The sequence below is a fragment of the Mirounga leonina genome, unplaced genomic scaffold (assembly GCF_011800145.1).
Source record: "Mirounga leonina isolate KUSES-001 unplaced genomic scaffold, KU_Mleo_1.0 Mir_176, whole genome shotgun sequence".
In the NCBI taxonomy this organism is placed as follows: domain Eukaryota; kingdom Metazoa; phylum Chordata; class Mammalia; order Carnivora; family Phocidae; genus Mirounga; species Mirounga leonina.
Window position 1 is genome coordinate 20,997,379 of NW_023270454.1, and position 24,181 is coordinate 21,021,559.

The 24,181-nt window shown below is 37.8% G+C and overlaps 1 protein-coding gene across 1 annotated transcript in view; it reads right to left on the minus strand.

The window, feature by feature from the left end:
* Positions 1 to 23,309, minus strand: part of TLL1 (tolloid like 1) — a 210,150-nt gene extending 186,841 nt beyond the window's left edge. The window contains exon 1 of the mRNA XM_035022757.1: positions 22,783 to 23,309. Within this exon, the coding sequence (XP_034878648.1) occupies positions 22,783 to 22,951 (169 nt within the window). The 5' untranslated portion in view covers positions 22,952 to 23,309. The remainder of the gene's footprint in view (positions 1 to 22,782) is intronic.
* Positions 23,310 to 24,181: the final 872 nt, after the last annotated feature.

The following is a 24,181-nucleotide window of genomic DNA, read 5'->3' on the forward strand; positions in this document are numbered from 1 at the left end:
AGGAAGGAAGGAAGGAAGGAAGGAAGGAAGGAAGGAAGGAAGGAAGGAAGGAAGGAAGGAAGGAAGGAAGAAAAGAAAGGAAGAAAGAAAAAAAGGAAGGAAGGAGGAAAGGAAGGAAGAAAGAAAGAAAGAAAGGGTGGTACAATATAAAATTTAGAGGATTCAGAGTTGGAAGACCCTGAAGAACAATGCCACCACTTATCATTTGTATACACCCGAGACATTTAACCTCTCATCTCAATTTATTTTTCAAATGAGAATAACGATGTTACTTGTTCTATTAGGTTGTTGTAAAATCAGATTAGATTTTTGAAAGTGTTTGAAAAAACCAAGTGCTATAGAAATATTTAGTATTTATTATAATCTAATCCTTCCTATCCACTCAAAACCCAGTCCACATCTTTTTGTAAAGCATTCCAAGGTGAACTAGTAAAAGAATGTCTTTTCCTTTTTAAGTCCTATAGCAAATGTTTATTGCAAATGTTTACTATATTTTATATCAATTTATAGCATTGTCCTGAACAGGTAATTCAATAATGCAATGCTGTTTAACTTATCATAAGTGTATAAAGTGTCCTATGTGAAACTGACCTTACTCTGCATTTTTTTATTACCATCATCTGTATATTTATTCTATTCTATAATCTGGACTCCTGACCAGATTATAATCTCTTTTTAGGACAAGACACTCTCTTTGAGATACTCTTTAATTTCTCACATATTCCACAGGTGCCTAGTAAAAGAAAATGTACACATTTTTTATAGCTGATGTGGCTATTTGGGTGCAATGAATAGGTATTACTTTAATGTCTCATGATGAACAAAATTCATGCTTGCTACCTTGAAGGAAATATCTACTATGGCCCTAAAAGAGAAAGGACATTACGGCTTGAGTCCAAAAATAAATATAGCTATGGCATGATGGTTTTTTACTAAAAGCATAACCATGACATACTCTTAAATATCAGTTCACGCTGAGCTCTAGTCACAACTATAGTCTCCATGAGGAGAAAATTGCATGTTTATAATTTTTAAACCTTTTTAGACCACTGTGTCAAAAATCCAAACTTAAATAATTTCAAGAAAAATAAGCAAGCTGTCAGAATCTCTTGAGCCTGTTTTATTTCACGTTTTAGTTACAAACAATTAGCAAAATAAATGCTTACTGATTACTCTACTACAATGATGCAGAAAATATAAAACAGGTTTAAGGAAAACTCAAAGTTATGGAACTAAAATTTTGGAAATGATTTTGATTTCTCAGTAGAACAGCTCCATGGATATAACATTGAACCAAACAGAAAAGAGAAAGAAAAACAGAGAAATGGAGAAGCTGACAAAAGGAGCCTGAATCTACTATCCTATAGAATTACTATCCTGACATACAGGTCTAATTCAAAGAAGTAATTCACTAAGGGTGAATAAAACTAAAAAAAAAAAAAAAAAAAACAACTTGGCTAGTCATATAATTATTCTTTTGTGGATAAGTCTGAAGAAACTGCAATAATTAATCTAAAACTAATTAAATATATCTTATCTTCTTTCTTGCAATTTAAATAATTCTCTGCCTTTCACCTAAATTGGTTGGCTGTCCACCATAGATTAACCATGTATTCCATGTGTTGGATTTTTTTTTTCTTAATTCTGTATTTCCTTTATTTCTTCCACTGGAGCAGCAGTATGAGACAGCTGTTAAAAGCCCAGACTCTGGAATCAAGCCACCTTTGTTTGAATCCTGACCCTACCACTTATTAACTTTGTGACTTAGGACAAAATGCTCTGTGCCTCAGTTTCCTCAGTTAAATAAGTACTGTAACAGTATCTACTCCATACAGTTTTTATGAGTTTTAAAGTTAATATTTGTACTTAATATATTTTTTAAAACTTAGAACATAGGGGCACCTGGGTGACTCAGTCAGTTAAGCATCCGACTCTTGACTTCAGCTCAGGTCATGATCTCAGGGTTGTGAGATGGAACCCGCATGGGACTCTGCACTGGGTGTGGAGACTGCTTAAGATTCTCTTTCTGCCTCTCCTCCTGCCCCTCCCCACTCCACGCATACACACTCGTGCTTTCTCTCTCTCTAAAAAAAAACAAAAACAAAAACAAAAAAGCAAAAATCCCTGGTACACAGTAAGTGCTCTATTTGCTATTATTAATTTTAAGTAACTATAGGGGCCAGTGAACATTTTCTTAAAGGGCCAAAAAGTAAACTATTTATGCTTGCAAGAAGTCCATACTAACTCTAGTGATTGCAACTATTCAACTCTGCTATTGTAGGATGAAAGCAGCCATAGACAATATAGAAAAGAAGGGACATGGCTGTGTTTCAATTAAGCTTTTTTTAATACAACTTTTATTATAAAAATAAGCCAGCAGTTGCTAACTCCTGAACCATAAAGTATAGAAAATTGCTCCTATCTTGAAATGAACTGAGGCATTATTACTCTAAAAAGACAAGCAGTGATTTCTAGAATATAATGAATATCTGCCCCACTGGACATTTGTGGGGTCTCTCATTGGTAAGCAACTAGAGACTGAGTCAGATATGCAACATCTGATGATGCTTTTAGAAAACAGATTAGAAATCATAACATTGGTTTTAACATATTCAGACATTTTTTTCATTTCTGCCCCTAATCCTAAACATTTCCAGTAGTCACCACTCTAAATTATTCTAGGACCTCTTCAAAGTTGTATCTGATGCTATTTTAACCAAATTGCACCTCTACAAAAGTAGGTATGTGTGTGCACATGCGTGCATGAGTGCATGTGTGTGTGTGTGATAATGTGTGTAAGTTCAGGGAGGGAGAGAGTATAAGCAGGGTAGGCCAGCAAACAGGAAGATAGTAGGGAGAGGAAGATAACAAGGTAAATATGGCTCAGGAGATAAGAACTAAATGGCAGTATGGAAAGTCACAATAAATAGGGAGAATGTAGAACACCAAATCCTTTGTGAAATGAGACACATTAAGACAGGGCAGAAGGAAAGTTTTAAACAACAAAAGAGATTTAAATAATGAAAGAAAAGTTTTTGTTTACTGGCGTAGTTATCATTCCCCATGTTCTTCATTCCTTTGAGTAGATTCAGATTGTCCTCTGTTGCCATTTGCCCTCTACTTGAAGGACTTCTTTTGACATTTCTTGTAGGATAAGTTGGATAGTTACAAATTCGTTCAGCTTTTGTATGTCTGAAATAGTATTTTACCTTCATTTCTGGAAAGTATCTTCACTGGGTAAAGGATTCTAAATTGACATTGTTTTTCTTTCAATACTTTGAAGATGTTCCACTGTCCACTAGTTTGCCTTGCTTACAATAAGAAACCAGCTGTCATTCTCATATTTGCTCCTCCATATACAATTCCTTTTCATGTCCCTCTGTAATGTGCTCTTTTCTCTGGTTTCTTTAATATTTTCTGTATCACTGGATTTAAAAAATAAAATTATGATGTGACATCGTGCAGTTTCTTCATGTTTCTTATACTTAGGGTTTATGGAGATTATTCCATCTACAGATTGATTGTTTTCATCAAAGTTAGAGATTTTCAGTCATTTATTATTCAAATAGTTTTCTAGGCTGTGTTCCACCACCACATTTATCTCTTTTCCTTCAAGAATTCCAATTCCTTGTGGGGCACCTGGGTGACTCAGTTAAGTGACTGACTTGGTTTCTGCTCAGGTCATGATCTCAGGGTCATGGGATCAAGCCCCACGTCAGGCTCTGTGCTTAGCGCAGAGTCAATTTGGGACTTTCTCTCCCTCTGCCCCTCCCCCCTGCTCTCTGTCTCTCTCTAAAATAAATAAATATTTTTTAAAAATTCCAATTACTTGCATATTAAGTCACTTGACCTTGTGCTCACTGATGCTCTATTCATAACTTTAAAGTCTTTTTTTCTCTTTGTGTTCCATTTTGCATAGTTTCTTGTATAGTGTTCAAGTTTACTAATCCTTTCTTCTGCAATGTATAATATGTTCATAATGCCATCCAGTGTATTTTTAATCTCAGACACTGGATATTTCTTCTCTACAAATTAGATTTGAGTCTTTTTTATATACTTCATATCTCCACATAACATGCTAAAAATTTCTTCTAGTTTCTTAAACATATAAAATACCATTGTAATTATTTTAATGTCTTTGCCTACTAGTCTTATCATCTGTATCATTTCTGAGATGTTTTTATTTTATTGATTTTTCTCCTTATTGTAAATCATATTTTTGTGGTTCTTTGCAAGCCCTGTTGGGTTTTGAGTTATTTTTATTATAAAGACAGTACAACGTTACATAAAGTTTGGGGAAATGAAAACATAAAATGATTCATAACCTGCCATCCTAACACTGTTCATTTTTACATTTTCTAATCTATACTTTGTCCACATGCACCTATATTTTACATACTTTATATCAGAGAACTATCATTATTGCCCACAAATATTCAGATATAAAAGGGGGGAGTATATGTAAATATATCTAGCACTCTTTAAAAAAACTCTGTGAAGTTCTTACTGGTTTTTATCCACATCCATATCTCATTTTTACAGTTGTAAAATCAAAGCATATAGTCAAATTAATATTTCTATGCTGTCATTTTATATCATAATGATCTTTAATATCCTCATATAGTCTTTTTCATTATTTTTTCTCTTAAATATTTTAAAGATTAAAAAATTATGAGATAATTTATGCTTATTTTACAAGTGAAATAATTAAATTATATGAAAGAAAAAATTGGCAGACTTCAGAGATATTGCAGGTTCTGTTCCAGACCATCTCAATAAAGCAAATATTGCAATTAAATGAGTCAAATGAATGTTTTGGTTTCCCAGTGCATATAAAAGTTGGTTAATGCTATACTACAAAGTGTATAATAGCCTTATGTCAAAGAAAGAAAAACAATGTATATACCTTAATTTAAAAATATTTTATTGCTAAAAATTGCTAACCACCATCTGAGCTGAAGCAAATCATAATCACTGATCACAGATCATCATAACAAGTATAATAAAATATTTTGTAATGTTGTGAGAAATTACCAAAATGTGACACAGAGACATGAAATAAGCATAAGCTATTGGAAAAATGGCATTAACAGACAGACTTGCTCAATGCAGAGTTTCCACAAACCTTTAATTTGTAAAGTTCAATAAAGCACAATAAAGTCAAGTATGCCTATATATGGTCTCCATACCCTACTTCAGTTCCATTACCTCAGCTAACAAATACTATCACTCTGATGTGTATCCTTCCTTACCTTTTTCTATTTCTTTATCTTTCATATGTAAGCAATATATAGACAAATATATAATTTTTGTTTGTGCATTTTTTGGAACTCACTTTTTTTTTACTTATTATACCATGAATATCTCTCTAGGTCAAGAGATACATGCTTATCTAATTTTTTCAATAGCTTCATTTTATTCTCTACTAACCATATAACATTTTAATCAACCATTTTCTTAATGATAGACACTCCCATTGTTTCCAGTGTTTTCTTTTTGTTTGGTGGGGAGGGGCTTTTTTGTTTTTGTTTTTGTTTTGCCTCTTAAAGCAATGCTGCGATACTGATTGCATGCCAGAAGCAATACTGATTGAATTTTAACTTGCTGGTTGCTGTATATTTTTATATTCCTATAAATATTCTTGAGTTTTGTTCTGGGAAGCAGTGAAGTTACTTGGATCCTTTCTGATCTTTTTTTCAAGCTTTGTTAGAAAGGACCAGAGTAGTGTTTAGTCTAGAGCTAAGTTTTTCCCAATACTCTGAAAAAACGCTTCTCAGGATATCTACCTGATATCCAGTAAATTATGGAGTTTTTCCTTTCTGCTAGGTGAGAATAGAACACTATTACCAGCTCTGTGTGAGCTCCAAGGATTTTTCTGTCTTATCTTTTTAGGGTAGTTATTTCCTGAGCCTTGGGTAGTCTTCTTACATGCATACACTAATCAGCAGTCAGCTAACTATTCGGTTAGATTAGGACAATCTGCTGAATAAAACAAAACAAGCTAAGCAAGAAAAACTGAGCATAATGCAGAGGTACCAATAAAAAGAATGCAAAAGTTTAAGGGCAAGAGAGTCACTGGTGTACCCAGACTAGGAGCTGCCCAAAAGCAAAGTGAAGTAGGATAGGATTATCCTTAGAGCTTCATTCTCCACCTTCTTATTTTCTGTTCCTAGTACATTTATAAAACTGACCTATTCTTCCATGTTAATGATTTTCATGTTAATGACTTGATACTTACCGAGCAAAGAGTATCTGTGTTTTAAAAGAGGCATAGAGAGAGCAATGCTTATTTGAAAGAAATCATTAATAGAATGTTTTCAGGAAACCATACTGAATCAGTAAATGACACATTCACTAACTCACCGCCATTCATACATAATAAAATCACCACCTGCAACTCCACCTATTTGCATAATCTGTTTCAACATAGGTTAAGCATGATAATTGGGATTGGTGAGAACTTCAAAACAGTATTGTAGTGCCTCTAATATGAGGCATTTCGGGTTATAATCTCTAAGGGTACCTTCAGAGGTATATTTTTACAAATTAGAGAATAGTATTTCCTTTGAGGACTTATAACTAAAAAGTAACAGGAAATTTTGAATGAGTTGTTAATTGAGGTTAAAGTCATATTAGTAAAAGTTTTAATAACCATGTGAGAAGAGGTGAAAGAAATTCTGCTTATTTGAAATAAAAAAAAGAAAAACCTTATTAATTTTAAAAAATTAAAGAGATTAAATAATGTTGGGTTGCTTCTCTATATTTTCAAAATCAATAAAACAGAATGCATTAAATATCAAAATATGCTAAAACACATTCCTGATCTACATCACAGTAATTTAAAGAAAAGCATAATACTAGCTTTTTCTAAAAAGGTTAAAGAGTAATCATATTTGCCTTAACGCAGCAAGTCAGTACAGGTAACTTGTATCCTGCTTCCTTCAAGCAGTGTCTTTCCCTTGCAAATCACAATGGCTAGTTTGAGTTACATAGGGATTTTCTTTCCCCATGAAATTTGAATTTAATTCTTTCAAGTGAAGGGCATGAAAACGTTTACATTTACAATGAAATCTTCACACAAAATTCATGAAACTTCTGGAGTTCTTGTGCATACCTAGGACTGAATGAATGTACTGAAAAGTCAGCTAAAACAAATGGTGGCTTGATCATTATGAACCAAACTAAACATATGGTATAATCTCATAGAAGATGTTATGGTTATATTTAATATAAAATGATAAATTAGTTTTAAATAAAGCCATGTAATCATCATAATTTGTAAATTCTAAAAAGGAATTCCCTGATGATGTTTAACATTAGAAAGTCCTTTTTAATATTTAAAATCCTTTATAAAGACTGCTATTTCTACCAACATGGCAGACTAGGGACTGGAGCCTCCTGCGTAACTAAAATTGGGAGATAAAATATTTTAAAAATCTCCCTGAATGTATGACAGGATGAGTGAACATTTTCATGGTTGAGTGAAGGGGGGAATACAGAAAAATAGGCAGAAGACTAAAGCCAGCTCTCAAGTGAGGGGATTTACCAAGCTTGGTTGACCTGACTATCAAGTTTCGTTATCAACCAGGGCTCAGAAGAAAGAAGACAGTTCAAGGACCACCAAAGCTGGAAAACATAATAGGCAACTCCCCAAAAATCCGAGACTCCCAAATCTGGCCTGCCTGTGTACAAGAATGAAAATTAAATTCATACCACCCCAGGTAACTGCACAAAATCTGATTATCTGGAAGCTTAAAACTAAATAGGAGAGAGAAAAGCAAATATCCTCTCAAATGTCATAGACAAAAATCATCTCCAAAGTAAGTTTGCATTCCAAATTTATACTACCATGGTAGCCTAATAAACTCAAGCAGATAATTTAGTTTAAATTTGTCCCGAACTGGGGGCGCCTGGATGGCTCAGTCGTTAAGTGTCTGCCTTCAGCTCAGGTCATGATCCCAGGGTCCTGGGATCAAGCCCCTCACCAGGCTCCCTGCTCCACGGGAAGCCTGCTTCTCCTTCTCCCACTCTCCCTGCTTGTGTTCCCTCTCTCACTGTCTCTCTGTCTGTCAAATAAATAAATAAAATCTTTAAAAAAAATAAAAATTAAAAAAATAAACTTGTCCTGAACTGTTAGTAATGCCATACACTGAACACAAACAAAGAATAATCCTTCCAACTCACTAAAGGAACAAATAACTCCAATCTTCCGCAAAATTTCCAGAGTATTTATGAGGCTAACACAACCTTGACACCAAAACCCAACAAGAACAGTAAAAGTAAGGCCAATTTAACTAATGAACAGAGAAACAAAAATTCTAAAGTATGTATCAATAAACAGAATACAAGGATGTAAAAAGAATAATGGATTATGTTCAAATTGGGTTCATCCCAGAAGTGCAAAGTGGGTTAATATTAGTACATCAATTATCCTAATACACCATACTAACTGGTAAAATAAAAATAATCATATCATCTCAGTAAAAGCAGAATTCTTTAATCTGATAAAAATTATCTATTTTTTAAGGACACCAATAGCATAGCTGATAAATAATTTAAAGCATTCTACTTAAAATTGAGAACTGAGTAATCAGCCCTCAGTCATCATTTCCAAATAACACTGGAAGACTATTAGCACATAAGGCAAGAAAATTAAGTTAAATTAAAAGCATAAGAATGATAAAGGAAGAAACAAAGCTACAGGTTTACTGCAGATGAGCTGATTGCCTATGTGAAGAATATACAGATAAATTATTAATATGAGTGACAGATTGGCAAGGATTTGCAGTAAAAAGTAAACATATTAAAAATCAAATATATTCTATACAACAGCAGTAAATGGCTTAAAAGAAATTTCATAAAATGGTACATTTATGTCATCAAAAAATAGGAAATATATGAATGTGTCAAAACATGCAGAAAAAAACCTTTATAGTTAAAAATACTAAAAATGTGTTAAACCGTATTAAAGAAAGCCTAAACAAATGCAGATACATACCATGTTCATGGATTAGAAGACTCAATATCATAAAAATAATTCTCTCTAAATTAATCCATAGGTTCAAGGCAATTCGAATCTAAACAGTGGAACATGGCAGTTGATTTCAAAGTTAATAAATAACCCAAAAGTCCAAATATAACCAATATACCCCTGAAGGATAACAACCTGAGGGAACCTATGATAACAAACATCAGGTATGTGCAACTCAAAGGGATCATAAAACCTTTTTGCTTTACAAAAGACAAACTGTTTTTTTAAATTATTATTATATTCTGTGTTTCTTACCTTGCTCTTTTATATCCCTGTTTCTCCAGTCACTCAAGTGTACAGCCATGGAGACATCATCTTTGAGTCCTCCTTTCTTTCTCCCTCTAACCTTCACCCCCAAGGCTATCCAGCTGGTGACTGGTCTCTTAAATTTAATCCCTCTTTTCTAAAACTACTGCCCCAGTACAAATGCAAACACTCATCAACACTTGCCACTATTTTTACCATAGCTGTAACAAGTCTCCCTGCTCCCACAAGCTTCTTACCTTCCTACAGCTACCATATCAGACCATTCTTTACATTCCCACTTATCTCTAAAAAATAAGGTTGTTATAAGCCAGTAATCTGATCTAAATTTCCAGTAAATCCCCATCCTGATGCAAAGGGGATCAGGATTACCTCCACACCCCGGGCATTAAAAATTCTTTACACTGCACTTTCCCAAATCATTTCTTGCCAAAGCACGAACCCTTACATACCCTCTGCACTACCCACATTAGACTATTTACCACCTCCTATACCACCTCCTCTTTCATAGAATTCCATGAATCTTCACAGCTTCAGTTTTTAATCTTATTTAATTCTATAAGGTTTTGCACCACCTTTTGTCCTGGAGAAAAACTTGCAAGACTGAGATTCAACTCAAATGCACCTTCCCTGAGAAGCCTTCCCCATTCCAAACATCATTAATGCATTCCTTCCTCCATGTTACCACGATATTTTGTTTACTGCACTTTCATATTGATAACTGAAATATTTGTTGCTTTTTTTCTGGTAGATTTTGAAATCATTATAAGAAGGGACACATCTTATTTGTATCGCCCTATCTTCCTGAAACATACCAGGTGCAAAATATTGGTTATATTAATTTACATCTGTACAGTGCATCACACTTATGCATTTAATCCTTACTTATTTCACAGATGAGGTAACACTATCCCAATATTACAAATGAGAGAATTTAAGTTCAGCAGCATTAAGTAAGTAGACCAAAATAATAGATTTAAACACAGAAGATCTGAGACTTGCACCTAAGTCACCTAACACACTATCCAATGCTCTTTAAGTAAAACAACACTATCTAGATTCACGATACTAATGTCTTTCAGAGTTCATTCTTTACTATTATAAAGCTCAAGAACGAAAACTTCCTTTGGCAATGATTTGTTTGAGAATTTGAGACTCTTCATTAAAAAAAAAAACTATGAATACATAAGATAAATTAACTTATGATAAAAAAGTAGTTCTTTACTAGACAATTCAGATAAATTGAAAGTTTGTGAACTGAATTTTATAGAGATAATTAACAATATACACTTGTACCAAATGGAAGAATGTTTTCAGGATAGATATGTGATTAATTGATATAAGAATATATCTTTTAATATATTGTACATTTCATAAAATACTTTAAGCCAGAAAAACTTTCCCATAGATTCTTTGCCTATAGCTCTTGTTCTCTCCATTATGAATATTGACCTCAAACTTGAAAGAACTGAATTCTCCCCATCCACTGGCCATTTTCTCCCCATCTGACAAGCAATCATCTCTCCAGTGAAACAAATAGAGCAACGTTCAATTCTAATGGTAATGTGAAACTAACAAGTTCTGAAAAGCACATGGGTGATGTCTGCATACCTGGTCACTGTTTTGACAAATTTTTTACTGATGTACTGAGGCTGGAAAAGAGGAATGGGAAATTATGCATAAATGCTTTCAACGATAATTTTGGCAAAGTCAAGTCAAGGAGCTCCACAGTGATTGCAGCGGCAGTCTGTTGGTTGCTGAGATTTGGCTGGAACCGTGAGAAACCTGAGGGGGTACTTAACAAAAGTGCCCACTTGAGAGGTGTAAGCATCTTCCCTTCCCTCTCAATGAACAGTATAGGCCATTGGCCCTGCAACTTCCTTGTACCACTTCAGAAGAGCTCTTACTTCTGATGTCAGGGATATCAGGTTCAGAAAGCTTTGTAGCTTGGACAGTCTTAGATATCTAAACCTCACAAACTGAGGTCCCAGAAAATCAAGGGACATCCCCAAGGTTACACACAAATAAAAGAGCAGAGCCAGTAGTGGAAATTACATTTCTTACTACCAACCCAGTTTGTTTTCCAATTGCCATACCACTACCCACACCAAATTATTTAAAGAAAGCAAAACTTATATTTGCTTTTCAAAACCACAGTAGAATACTGCAAGTGAAAAGACTAGACTTTTTTTTTTCATTTACCATTTTTTTTTTTTTTTGCTTCTCTTGGACCTATAAACAAAGAAAAAGCCAACCATGTACATTTAAATATATTTAAGGATAAGGATATTGTGTGAAGAACAGAAATGTACTCTAGTAGATAATGTAGGAAAAATACGACAAAAAGTAGTTGAAATTTCTGAATCAAGCTATCTGAGAACAATAAATGGAAATCATATTACCAATACAGACTTCTTCCAAATAATTGCATAAGTAATTATTGGTTACATCCCATCCCAATCCACTGCCAAATAACAAGGTCTGCAAAGTACTTTCTTAAAAGTTTTTATGCTCTCCACAAAGCTTTACTCTTCATATATCATGAGTAAAGAAAATTTCAGAAAAAATTTATAAGAATATATATCTCGATTGTCACAATTTATAATAGTACCCATTTTCAAATGCATAAATTGAAATAACTTCAGCACTGAGTTAAGTGATTAGTGTACAAGCAACTATTTATACAGAAAATATTATCTACCTAAAAATGATAAAGTTAAATCTTTACACCAGGTCAGGCATTGTATCGTATTTCATACTTCTGGAATTCCAAGGATAAATCCATGTTTCATCCACAGTAAGTGTTCAATAAAGGTTTAATGAATTTATGAATATTTGTAGCTTAGAGCCATGTGCTTAAACTTAGCTCTGTGTAAACATAGGATTTTGAGTATGTAAGCTCTTCAAGTTAATCCAGATGGCAAATAAAATCTGTACCAGAAATTACTGAAAGACTATATAGCCAAGATTCTATTCACACATTAGTCAATGTGAATTGAAAATTGTCAATATATTTTGGGTCTATTAAGCATTTGAGGAAATAGCCAAGAGAACAACACCGAGAAGTGTGTACATTGGTTACCCCTGTTACCTTTCCAAACCTCCCTTACCTTTCCACTTGGAGATTTAACCTTTCAAATGCAAGATTTAGAGGACTTGAGAGGACTTGAGATATGAATGCATTTTTATATATGACAAGAAAAAAGAACTTTATCTACATATGTTTTTATAAAGATCATCTTCCCACAAATAAGTAGTTGCAATTAAAAAAAAATCCTCTACCTCCTATTTTTGGTACTACGAGTGAAAATTATAGTGTTTACTATGCTCCAGACAGAGTGATTTTTACTTTACATTCATGTAATAACACCATGAGGATCATAACATCATCTCCATTTTATAGATGAGAAAACTGAAGCATAAGAGGAATTGCAAAAAGCCACACACAGTCACCATAGGTGGGTCTGGTATTAGAAGCCATGCCTATTTCACTCCAGACCCCAAGTTTTTAACAGATGCACTATTTAGTCTCCCTGAAATCATAAAAAATAATTTTTGAGGGGCGCCTGGGTGGCTCAGTCGGTTAAGCGTCTGCCTTGGGCTCAGGTCATGATCCCGGGGTCCTGGGATCAAGCCCCACATCGGGCTCCCTGCTCTGTGGAGAGCCTGCTTCTCCCTCTCCCTCTGCTGCTCCCCCTGCTTGTGTGCGGCACTCTCTTGTCAAATAAATAAATAAAACCTTAAAAAAATAATAATTTTTGAAACCAACCCCAATTTTCAAAAATATACCTATCCAAAAGAGAGAGGGAGAGGGAGAAAAGAAAGAAGAAGCTGCAGCAGCAGCAACATGGCAACACATGGAATCCAGAGTTCTGGATTCAAATTCTGATTCTATCACTGGGTGCCATATGGTAAGTTATCTTAAAACACTAAGCTACGGGTACCATTCAATATAGAAATAAAATATGTTATGGGGTACTTTCTTCATGCTGCATACAGTTTTGTATATGAAGCCCCTTCCACCATTACACACACTGGAAATCTCTTCTTATTGTAAATTTTTTAACCCTGGACACACTGGAGGTGTATCTTATACTCAGTATCTTTTTTTCTGTATTTAACTCTTGGTCACAAGTTCACCCAGCAAATCTCACAAATCTCTTTCCCCACAGAAACAGAGGCAACACAAACGCCTGATTTAGGTCATTACTTCCATTACCCATTCCAAATGGCAAATCCTAATTATTCCTCCCTTGGTCGCTGCCTGCAGGCCACAGTCTACCCAGGTCCAGATATATACTATTTCTTCCCCTGGTACTAAAAAGTACTTATAAAAGAAAAACATCCCCTTGGTTCTTAGGTTTAGAAAAGAAGAAAATAGAAAAGGGAAGCCTGTTTCACCAGATTCTGTTCTTACCCATTTGTTTGAGAAAAAATACAAGCAGGAACTCTTCCTCCTGGAACACATGATAATTTGCTAAAAGTAGCATGTTTTCTTCAAAGAAATTGTAATTTAGTAAATATTACATAAAGTATATATTTTGAACATGCCAGACTTCCTAGTCTTAGGAAACCACACTGGAGTTCCAAGAAGTTTAGTTAACCCTATGATCCCCCAAGGCTTTCAAGCTTTTGACCTTAGGGCTTTTAGACAAGTTAGGATTGAAAAGATAAAGTTATTTAAGAACCTTCTCACAGCATATTTGTTTTCTCAAAGGCATTCACACATCATTTACATACATAATGTACACAATAATCCACTTTCCTGCATTGCCTGCATTTGAAAGGATGTTCTTCACACTCTTTATGGGCTCATAATCATGCACTGAATGAATACTCAGACAGCAAATCTAAAGTGTGAAACAATTTAACACATACCACACAAAACGTCAGAGCTTGTGCCAAGAATGGGACACTAATGACGGAATTCTGCCTAAATCCAACTCAGCTGCTGCCTTAACTGACATGAAAAGCCTGCTGTCACAATTAAATACTTGGGACAACGGGCAGCAGTGTCTCCCTGACACTATTTAGCACTCACATATTTCTTTAACTCTATTAAAATTAATCATATGCATTTTTATTTGTCCCATACATAATTGGGCATTTCATTTGCAACTCTCCACACTTAGGGAATACTCTTTTGCAAGGGACTAGGATCTGCCCTATATTACATTCTATGCAATTAAAAATACTGGCCTTACTCTGACAATACAGTAGTGGGTCATAAAATGCAAGAATGTTGAAGGCAAGATGTATTCTCGCTAAAGAAAGTCATTTGCCGCAATGGATAGATGTCCATGATACAAATACCATCACTTCAATTGCCAGTCTTAACACGTTTGTACTGGCTGAAGAGCCAGTGCAGGGGATTCAAAAAAAGAAGGGCATCTGAAATACAGAACCTGGGTTCAAGTTCTCACCACTTAGCAACGGTCATGACAGCCTGCCCGCTGAACCTTTCTGAGTCTGTTTCCTCATATATCCAAAAGGGGTAACAATAATATTAACTAATGGAGACATGGTGAAGATAGGAGACCGTTTAAGGACACAAACTGAGCGTTGCTGGAGTGGTGGGGGGTGGGAGGGATGGGGTGGCTGGGTGATAGACATTGGGCAGGGTATGTGCTATGGTGAGCGCTGTGAATTGTGCAAGACTGTTGAATCACAGATCTGTACCTCTGAAACAAATAATACATTATATGTTAAAAAAAAAAAGAAGAAGAAGAAGATAGCAAGAGGGGAAGAATGAAGGGGGAAATCGGAGGGGGAGATGAACCATGGGAGACGATGGACTCTGAAAAACAAACTGAGGGTTCTAGAGGGGAGGGGGATGGGAGGATGGGTTAGCCTGGTGATGGGTATTAAAGAGGGCATGTATTGCATGGAGCACTGGGTGTTATACGCAAACACTGAATCATGGAACACTACATCAAAAACTAATGATGTAATGTATGGTGATTAACATAACAATAAAAATTTTTTTAAAAATAAAATGTTTAATGTGAAAATAGGAATTATGTTATTTTGACATGAGTCACAAAGGCAATTCCTAGATATGTGAGGCAGATGGGGTCCAAGAATTCATTCCCTAGAAAGTTCTCCATGTGGCTGTTTTCTAGTTATGCATGATGTTCTTCCCTGGGGTATTTCAAAATTTAACTTCTACATATGAGGTATGCTTAATAACACAATAATCTGAATACAAAACACAAAATATCATAAACTCTCATCTACTAGGTATTTGTGGTCAGAAAGATCAGCCTAGAGGAATGGAGCACCATCCTTTCAGTATCACTAGTCCACAGAACTGAGGCCAAGGGGGTTCCCAGTGCTGCTCAAGAATAGTGATTATTTTAATAAACACTTCAAATCCACGCATGGCCAAAGAAGAGAGTTCAGAAATGTTGAGATCAGCTACCAGGCCAGGAACAATTCGGGGAGTCCCTGTGGTACACAATCCATGTGCTAACGGTTTAACACAGATGAGAAATGTAAAGAATGAAGAAACTATTCTACCCTCCTACACCTCCACCTCTGCCTCCCCCAACACATGAATTAAATATCGTCAATAGGAAGTTCACAACACAGGAAAGACATCAAATGCCGATAGTAAATACATACTTTGTGACTCCATCCCCATGGAACTCCCCTGATTTGTAAAATGGTGTAGTGTGTTAAAAACTGTTGAAATGTCTTTTTTAAACATTAAAGTGTATGCTTTGAGTAGGATACTAATACATAACATTAGATTTTGTTTGGGAAAAATAATATATGTGGAAGCACTTCTGACCTTCTTAATGTATGGTTTCAACTTTTTAGAACTATTATCATTCAAGAAAGTGTTTTGTTTTGTTTTGTTTTAATATGGTCCGTAGCAAATAGTTTAGCTCAAACTCTAAATGTAAACTGCAAGAGAAGAGCTGAGTAAGACAAATGCCTCCTTGGTTCACTTTCTGGATTTCAATTAACACCTAATTTACAATACTTCTTAATACAAATATATAGCTGAGCTCCTTAAAACAGCTTGACAGGATTAGCACACATTTTGTAAAGAGCTGACAAAACAAGCATTCCATTAGCCAACCCACAATGTCTCAAATCTAATAGTCAATATCCCATTTTCAGGGCTGACAATGGCAAGAACTAAATAAATAAGCAAGGGATTCCCTCCCTCCTGCTTTCTGGGAAAGAACACATTGTATGCAATTCATTCCATAGCTTTAAGGCTATAAATTTTTTTTTAATGTTCCTCCCTAAGCATCATTATTCAATAGATAACTAAAAGAAATAAACCACTAAAGCCATATTGCTAAATCATTCTACTGAATCCAGGGTTTCAGAGAGGACTCTTCACCCCTTCATTTAGGAAGGATAAGTCCAGGATTAATTCCAGATCTCAGAATATGAAAGAACTGTAAGAAGCCTCAAAATTCCCCCAGTAGAGGATATCCTACATCCCCAGAAACCTTGCCAGGCACCTGAGCCTCGGCCTGACCCAGGCCTAGCTATGGGCTCAAGATGCTGCAGGGGGCTCTCCTACAGTTCAGGGGAGCAGCATGGCCCCCTTCCCCCACCTCCCCAGACACCAGATGGTCCCAGCAGGATGTGCAAGGCCTCATTTTAAATGGATTATTTACCTCTATCTTTTCCAAGCATTCTTAGAAAAGCTTAGGGAGGTCCTAGTTTTAAATATTTTAAGCAGATGGGTCTAAGGTACTATTACAAACAATAGATAATATTCTAAAAAGACAAAAAGTAATGATGGTAAATCACTAGCACTTGATACCATCTACCTGAGTTCTAGAACAATTTAAAGGCTAACCTCTGTCCAATACACTTGCTGATGAAGAGGCTAAGAGATCATTAATGTGACCAATATTCTTAAGGTTTAGAGAGAATGTTATGGTAACTACAGACAAGTGAGACTAAATTTTAAATCAGGGAAAGCTGCTAAGATGTACAAAAATAGGATTCTTACATATACCATAGGGAAAGACAATATGGTTTCTGTAGAAGAAGCTATACACGGCATACATTAGGCTTTCCTAGAAAAGTGAGCCATCGGGGCGCCTGGCTGGCTCAGTCGGTTAAGCGTCTGCCTTCGGCTCAGGTCATGATCCCAGGGTCCTGGGATCGAGCCCCGCATGGGGCTCCCTGTTCCGCGGGGAGCCTCCTTCTCCCTCTCCCTCTCCCTCTCCCTCTGCCTCTGCCACTCCCCCTGCTTGTGATCGATCTCTCTCGCTCTCTGTCAAATAAATAAATAAAATCTTTAAAAAAAAAAAAAAGAATGTGCAATATTTGGCACATGCCTATATGAAAAATTATTAAAAAAAAAAAAGAAAAGAAAAGTGAGCCATCATGATGGCAAGAGGAAAAGTGTGGAATTATACACTAACTTTCTCAAAAAGCCTTTCAAGGCTCTTACACACTTTTAACTGTCCCACTATAGACTAAGGAGGCCTAAACAGGGAAGGGAGGACTCAAACAGCACCTACTGAGCTAGAAATCATAAAGATTCCAGTAATTACTACCCGAACTGCCTCAGTGAAGGGATTCCAGCTCGATTTTGAACTGGCAAATGACAGTACCCTCATCAGGGGCAAAAAAAATGGGAAGATCTCAGGAGACTACTTATAAACAAACAAAAAGGAGCTTCAAAGCTGGCTGACTCTGTGGGGATATATGTAAAAAAAAAAAATAGTCTATCCAATTCATACCTAGTAACAGGAACTGCCATTTATGGGCCAAAAATGGATGTGGACCCTCACAACAAGGGATACAGAATCACTACTGGCAAATGATGAACAGAATTCAAGTATACAGAATATAATATCTATCCATCCCCTTTGCAAAAATTATACTTTGGCCACTTCCAAGTTGGCATCAGAAGCAGGAGGAGGAAAAAGAAAAAAATTAAAAACAAGATCCGAGGAATGAAAACTAAAAGAGAAGAGAGGCTGGTGAAGCGAAGCCACTCTATGAAATGCATTTTTAACATGAGGGTTTGGCAACCAACAGAAGTGCGGACCAAGAAATATATGCTTCAATATTTAATATTATGAAAGAATAAAGTTGACACAGCGTTGAACATCAAATTCCAAAACGTCATACCTAGGAGGCTGACTCTGAGGCTAGAAAGTACAGCACTGAGGACGAAAAGAATGAGAAGATCTTACCAAGAGATTATAAACTTATGAAAATCATCCCAAAAATCAGTATACTAGGACACTGGGATACTGATTATAAAGAACAACAGAAAGAAGAATCCTTTAGGAGACCAAAAGCCTATCTCTATGTAAACAGGCTTGCATATGCCACTCTAAAGGCAAATTTAACCTTGCAAGTCACTGACCTTTAACCATGTTTGGATTTTTTCCAGGAAAAGGAGACATTTACTCAGAAGATTCAAGATAGAAAGCCTTTTTTTTTTTTTTTCAGGGTGTTCACACTTGTCCAAAAGGATAAGGACAAGCTTCTGAACAAACATTCTACATCATCAGTCTTCTCAGCCTCTACCCATCATTCAAAATACTAAATTCTTCAATCCCTCTTATTACATATTATATTTTCAATTGCCTGAGCTTTCCTGATATCCCCTTAAATACAAAAAGAGAAAAGAAGGAAGGGAAGGAGGCAGGGAATACAGAGTTGGTCTATCTGGTCTCCAGGTAATCTCCAGACAAATCTGGAACATTTAACTTGCACACTGAATTTAGCTCTTCACAGATATTAATACTCTGATTAACACCTATTGGAACGAACAGTACAACACTGAAACAGGATACCTTAGTCTCTGTTCTGGAATGACTTCCTGCAGCATCAGCTTCCCAGCGTCCCTTAGGAACCTTCTGAACTAGAGAGAGTAAGACTGCAAACTCAGATGACTATGTACTATGCTGAAGAAAGACAATCAGATATCCCTTTGAATTATATGCATCTTTGTGTTTATCTATATAGAGAGATTAATTACCTATATTCTGTCTTAATGGATTTGACTATATAAATATATCTGAAGTTATGCTGCACTAACTTACCTACTTTCACTTATACCAAAATGTCTTTCTAAGTGAAAGTTCAATTAAATTAACACAAGGTTTCCTTTCTGTCCAATAGTTTCATGAACTTGAAATTAGAGTTCTCATAGGTATAAAAATTATAGTGTTTCACAAATATATTAAGAATGGCACAATTTTAACAAGTTGTATTAAGAATATTTCTTCTTGGGTAACATTACTGGTTAGAATAGAAGTTTGTAGATAAGAGGTGAAGATCAATATTTATAGTCTATAGATATTGAGAAAGAATTGAGAACTTACTAGATACCAACAGTGGTAATCTATTCCTGGGATAAATATTAAAAATCAGGTATGATCTCTGTCTTCAAAGACTTTATATTACAATTGGGTTTGGAAAAGATGAAACTATGTTCTTAGTCATTTCATGCTTATCAGATATGAAAGTAACTGCACTTCTATTAGTCTAGACTCTAGGTAAACCTGGACAAATTTCTATTGCTTGCATTTCTAGGAAGGCCTCCAAAAGGCCAGCTAAGGATGCAGTGTAATTATTTTATCTATCTATCTATCTATCTATCTATCTATCTATCTATCTCTCTGTCTACCTAATTGCATGACAGGTTTTGCAACCAGGAGACTTCAAATCAAGTTCTGGATAATCTTAACAACCATTTGACCTTGTGGAACATCTGTTTTCCTATCTGTGTAATGGGACGATTAACAAGTTCCACCATATTGGACTGTTGTGTTGAGCTGAAATAATGTACTTAAGAGTGCTTTGAAACTATAAACCTATGTTAGTCATTATGACATCAAGCTGCTGTATAATTTGAGGAAAATTAGTATTTTGTTAGAGAAGTGCAGAAAGGACACTTTATTTTATGGTCCATGCCCTCCACTCTGCTCTTTGGAAAGGGCAGATTAAAGGTACCCCAGAATCTGGAGGGCACCCTCTCTGGCTTTTGTGTGGCCTTCTTTCACATATCTGTCCTCATCTTTCTATTTTAGTGACCTTTTTTTGACTCTTATTTGGGAGTTCAATGTGCTATTAAATTTTCTTTCTTGTTATTATAACTTTTACTTGTCTTACACAGTGCCAAAAGGGAGGCCACTCTTAGCCAAGACTTTGCCACTCTTTAGCCAAGATGGTAAATTAAAGTCTTTCATGTCACTAAATTTAAAAAGCAGGGTTGATCATTTAACAAGTGATCTCAGATTTTGGATATACTTCTCAGCATTCCACTTGGGCCATTCTTCTCTTTTCATTATACATATACAGTATACACATAGACACAGGTATGCCTCTTGTACTCAAAGGTTATGCTCTAAAATAAACCAGTATTAAAGGAAAAACAAAAGTAAATGCTCTTAAAGTTTTTTTTTTTCTTGCCCTAGATGTTTATTTGCTGAGGATAATAAACATTTATGCTTGAGGCAGATTTCAATACACATGGTGCAACCACTTAAATTTTAAAATTGAAAACATTCTTAAATAGAAAAAAAAGTTATGTTCACAGAACCTCATTCTGGACAATTTCTAACATAAGATAAGCCTAAACAACATAATTTCTGAAAATAGTATTAGCTCATTTTTGACACTTCTTATTTGAAATTAATGATTTTTAAAAGGCATAAACGTTTACTTGAATCTGTATAGAAAACTATATTTATTTTCCTGAAATCAGGTCAATGTATACATATGCACTGTTTTTTTCATATTAATAGCTGGTCAAATCTTTCATACATCAGAGCATCAGAATAGATGTTTTTCCTAGACAATCTTCAGAAATAACACTTCATTTCTGTATTATCTAAAACAAGAAAGTACACAATTTTCACCCAGTTGCAAACATGATTCAAAATTAATTTCTCAATAAAACTGCGGAGTTGTATGTATGTTTGGGGAGTTGTATGGTATTGAATTCTGGTTGTCCAGCCACTAGTCACCCATCATAGCAGAATGGTGTCTTGCTCCCCAAACCATCAGGGAAGGCCCAAGAAACTTATGGTGGGATAGACTGAGTGTTAAAGGTGATAGGAGGAAACTTATAAACAAAACAGAGTTAAAACAGAATTCTGAGTTCCAGACTGACAAGTTTCTACTAAGCTACTGCAAGTTTTGCATAAACCATCTCCAGTAAGCGCGAACGAAGAAAGATTTGATAACATGCACAGAACACACATACGCTCCTTGTCAGAGCAATGTGTCATCAACAGTACAAATTAACAAGGGAATTTCCAGCATTTTCCCTCACTGTGTGCACTTCTCCTTCCTTCAGGACCAAGAAAGGTTGAATAAGGTTTACCTTGCTATGAAAGGGAAAGAAATCGCAGTCACATACCGACCAAGCCCGCACAGAATCCGCAGAAGCAGAGGTACTTTGGGTCCTTTGCCCACTCCCTTCCTCTTTGCTTTGCCAAAGCCCACACCTCTAGAGATGGGGCAGAACGTGCCTTCAGCCCACAAACAACTCCACGAAGGCGGCCCCAACAACCCTTGTAACCCTCCTCCCGAAGTTAGTCGTGAGTCCACAATGAATTCCGGTCACCTCAACCTCAACTCCGCAGGGCCAGGGACCTGGGGCCCACCCCCCCGCCCCGGGAGTCCCGGGACGCTGCGCTCACGTGGTCGCCGGCCGCGGCACGTGCGGCTCCGACCTGAGGCGGCTGGAGTGAAGCACCGCCCCGAGCGGGAGGAGAGACCCGCAGAGGCGCTGGACGCGTGGGGGAGAGGGGAAAGACCCGGGGCGCCCCCGGACGCGCGAGGAGAAGCTGAGCTTCAGGCAGTGCAGGTCAAACTGCAATTCCCAGGGGTGTACGCAGGAAGGAAGGCGCAAGTTTGAATGGGTAACAACTTGGACTTTTTTTTTTTTAAGGTTTATTTTAAATGGGCAAATGCATTTGAATATCATCTAGCGTGAGAGCGTCCAAGGTCGTCACAGTCCCCTTCTCGCCTGGATCCCACATTTGAAACCCCTGGCAAAAAAGGAGGCAAAGGTGTCCCGAGGTAGCAATTCCATCCCCACCCATCTTTTGGGGAACTCTAACCAACTCGGTCTCGGGCGAACACTGGGGAACCGCACCCTGGAACAAAGAGGAGGTGTAGTCCCCTCCAGATGCATATAGTCCGCTGAGTGCTGGTATTTAAAACCCTCGGCAGGCCAGCTGTGTTTACGGTTTGTTTCGTTTTGCTGGGGGAGGGGAAGGGAATCCGAACTCTGGACGTTTTTCCCAAACTGGGAGCCGGGAGCTTGGCATTCGATCCCACCAGCACGGAACTCCAGTCAACTCGGGCCGTGGCGACTGTCACTTGGGGGGTGGGGAGGGGAAGGGAAGGAGGGCAAGAGACGGAGCGGCGGAGGGGCTGGCGAGAGAGGGAGGAAACAGGTGAGCTCCCACCACCACCCCTCGGAAATCCAGCGCGGCGGCCCCCCGCACGCCGCCGTCCCGACCTGGAGAGGCACTTACCGGCTTTACAAGGGTCCTTGTAATCTATCGTCTCCGCTTTATCCTCTTCGTTCCCATCAAAAGTGTAATCATAATCGAGGCCAGCGCAGACCCAAAGCTCCCCGTAGAAAACAATCCCCGAGGCCACCAGCCACACGAGCATCCTCGGGGGACGCGTTTGCAACCCCATCCTCCTCCCCTGGAGGAAAAGGAAGGGACGGGACCCGGAGGTGAGGCGTCCGCGGTCCGCGCTGATGTGCGGTGCGAGGGGAACCGGTGCTCCTCTCCCTACCGGGAGGCTCCTCGGCGACACTGGGGTGTTCAGGTGTCCGGAGACATACGGATGCCGTCGGGACAGTAGAGAGGGCAAGAAGTGCCTGTTACCCCCAGTTGCAGGGAGAAGTTGGCTAGGGGCCCGCGGCTGGGCGGAGGGCAGGTAAGGAGCTCGGCTCCCGGAGACGGGGAGGGGCAGCTGCGGGCAAACTCGGCTCTGGCGGAGCGGGCGCTCGCTGCCTGCCAGGTCGTCCTTCTGGCGGCCGAACTTCCCGCGGCCGCGGCTGGGCGAGCGGCGCCCCGCGGGCTCAGCTGCCACCGAAGCTTGGGCTCCCGCGCCGCGCCCCCGCCGCTGCCAGGACCCCGCGGTAGAGCGCGAGCTGCCGCCGCCGCCGCCGTCGCTCGGGGAAGATGAATCCGGTCTGCACATCAGCACATCTGAACTGAAAGGGGAGACCGAGGAAGGGGGTGGGGGGCAGGCATTTCTACGCCGCGAGACCTTAAAAGCCTGCAGAAGCCAGCAAAGCAACTGGCTGAAAAGAGCAAAAGTGTGAGGATTTGGGGATGCACCGTTTGCCTCCCCCCCCCCGCCCGGCTGTCTTTTTACCCTCTTCCTAACTTGAAAAAAAAAAAAAAAAATCTTCGCAGCATTTAACCCAATCACTTGCATCCTGCTTACTTATTCATACAATCAGGGTCAGGATCCGGGCCACAGCCTCCTCTCTGACTTCTTTTGATAGCCTTATACAAACAAACAGACACGAGCGCGCTGACAATCCATTTATATTTTACTAAAGATAAAAATGAATATATTATGCATCTGCGTCCGCGAACAGCAATTAATAGATGATGTACGTGTCAGCCAAGAGTGCCAGACCGGGGGTGGCGCGAAGAATCGTGATAACTTAACTGCAAACCTCTACTTCCCCTCCCCCCCAAATAAACAGCGGGTGTGTGTTTCTTTCCTCTGCTGCGGTTTAACCTTAGTGCAGCCCGGGAATGGAGGAAAAGTGTCTGAGCCTTCGCGACTTGGGTAAGGAAGGAGACTGCTGTAAAAGTCCCCCAACCAACAAAGTTTTGCTAAGAACTAAGATCTCCGGATCTGCAATTTAAAAAAAAAAAAAAAAAAATCCAAAATCAAGTTACA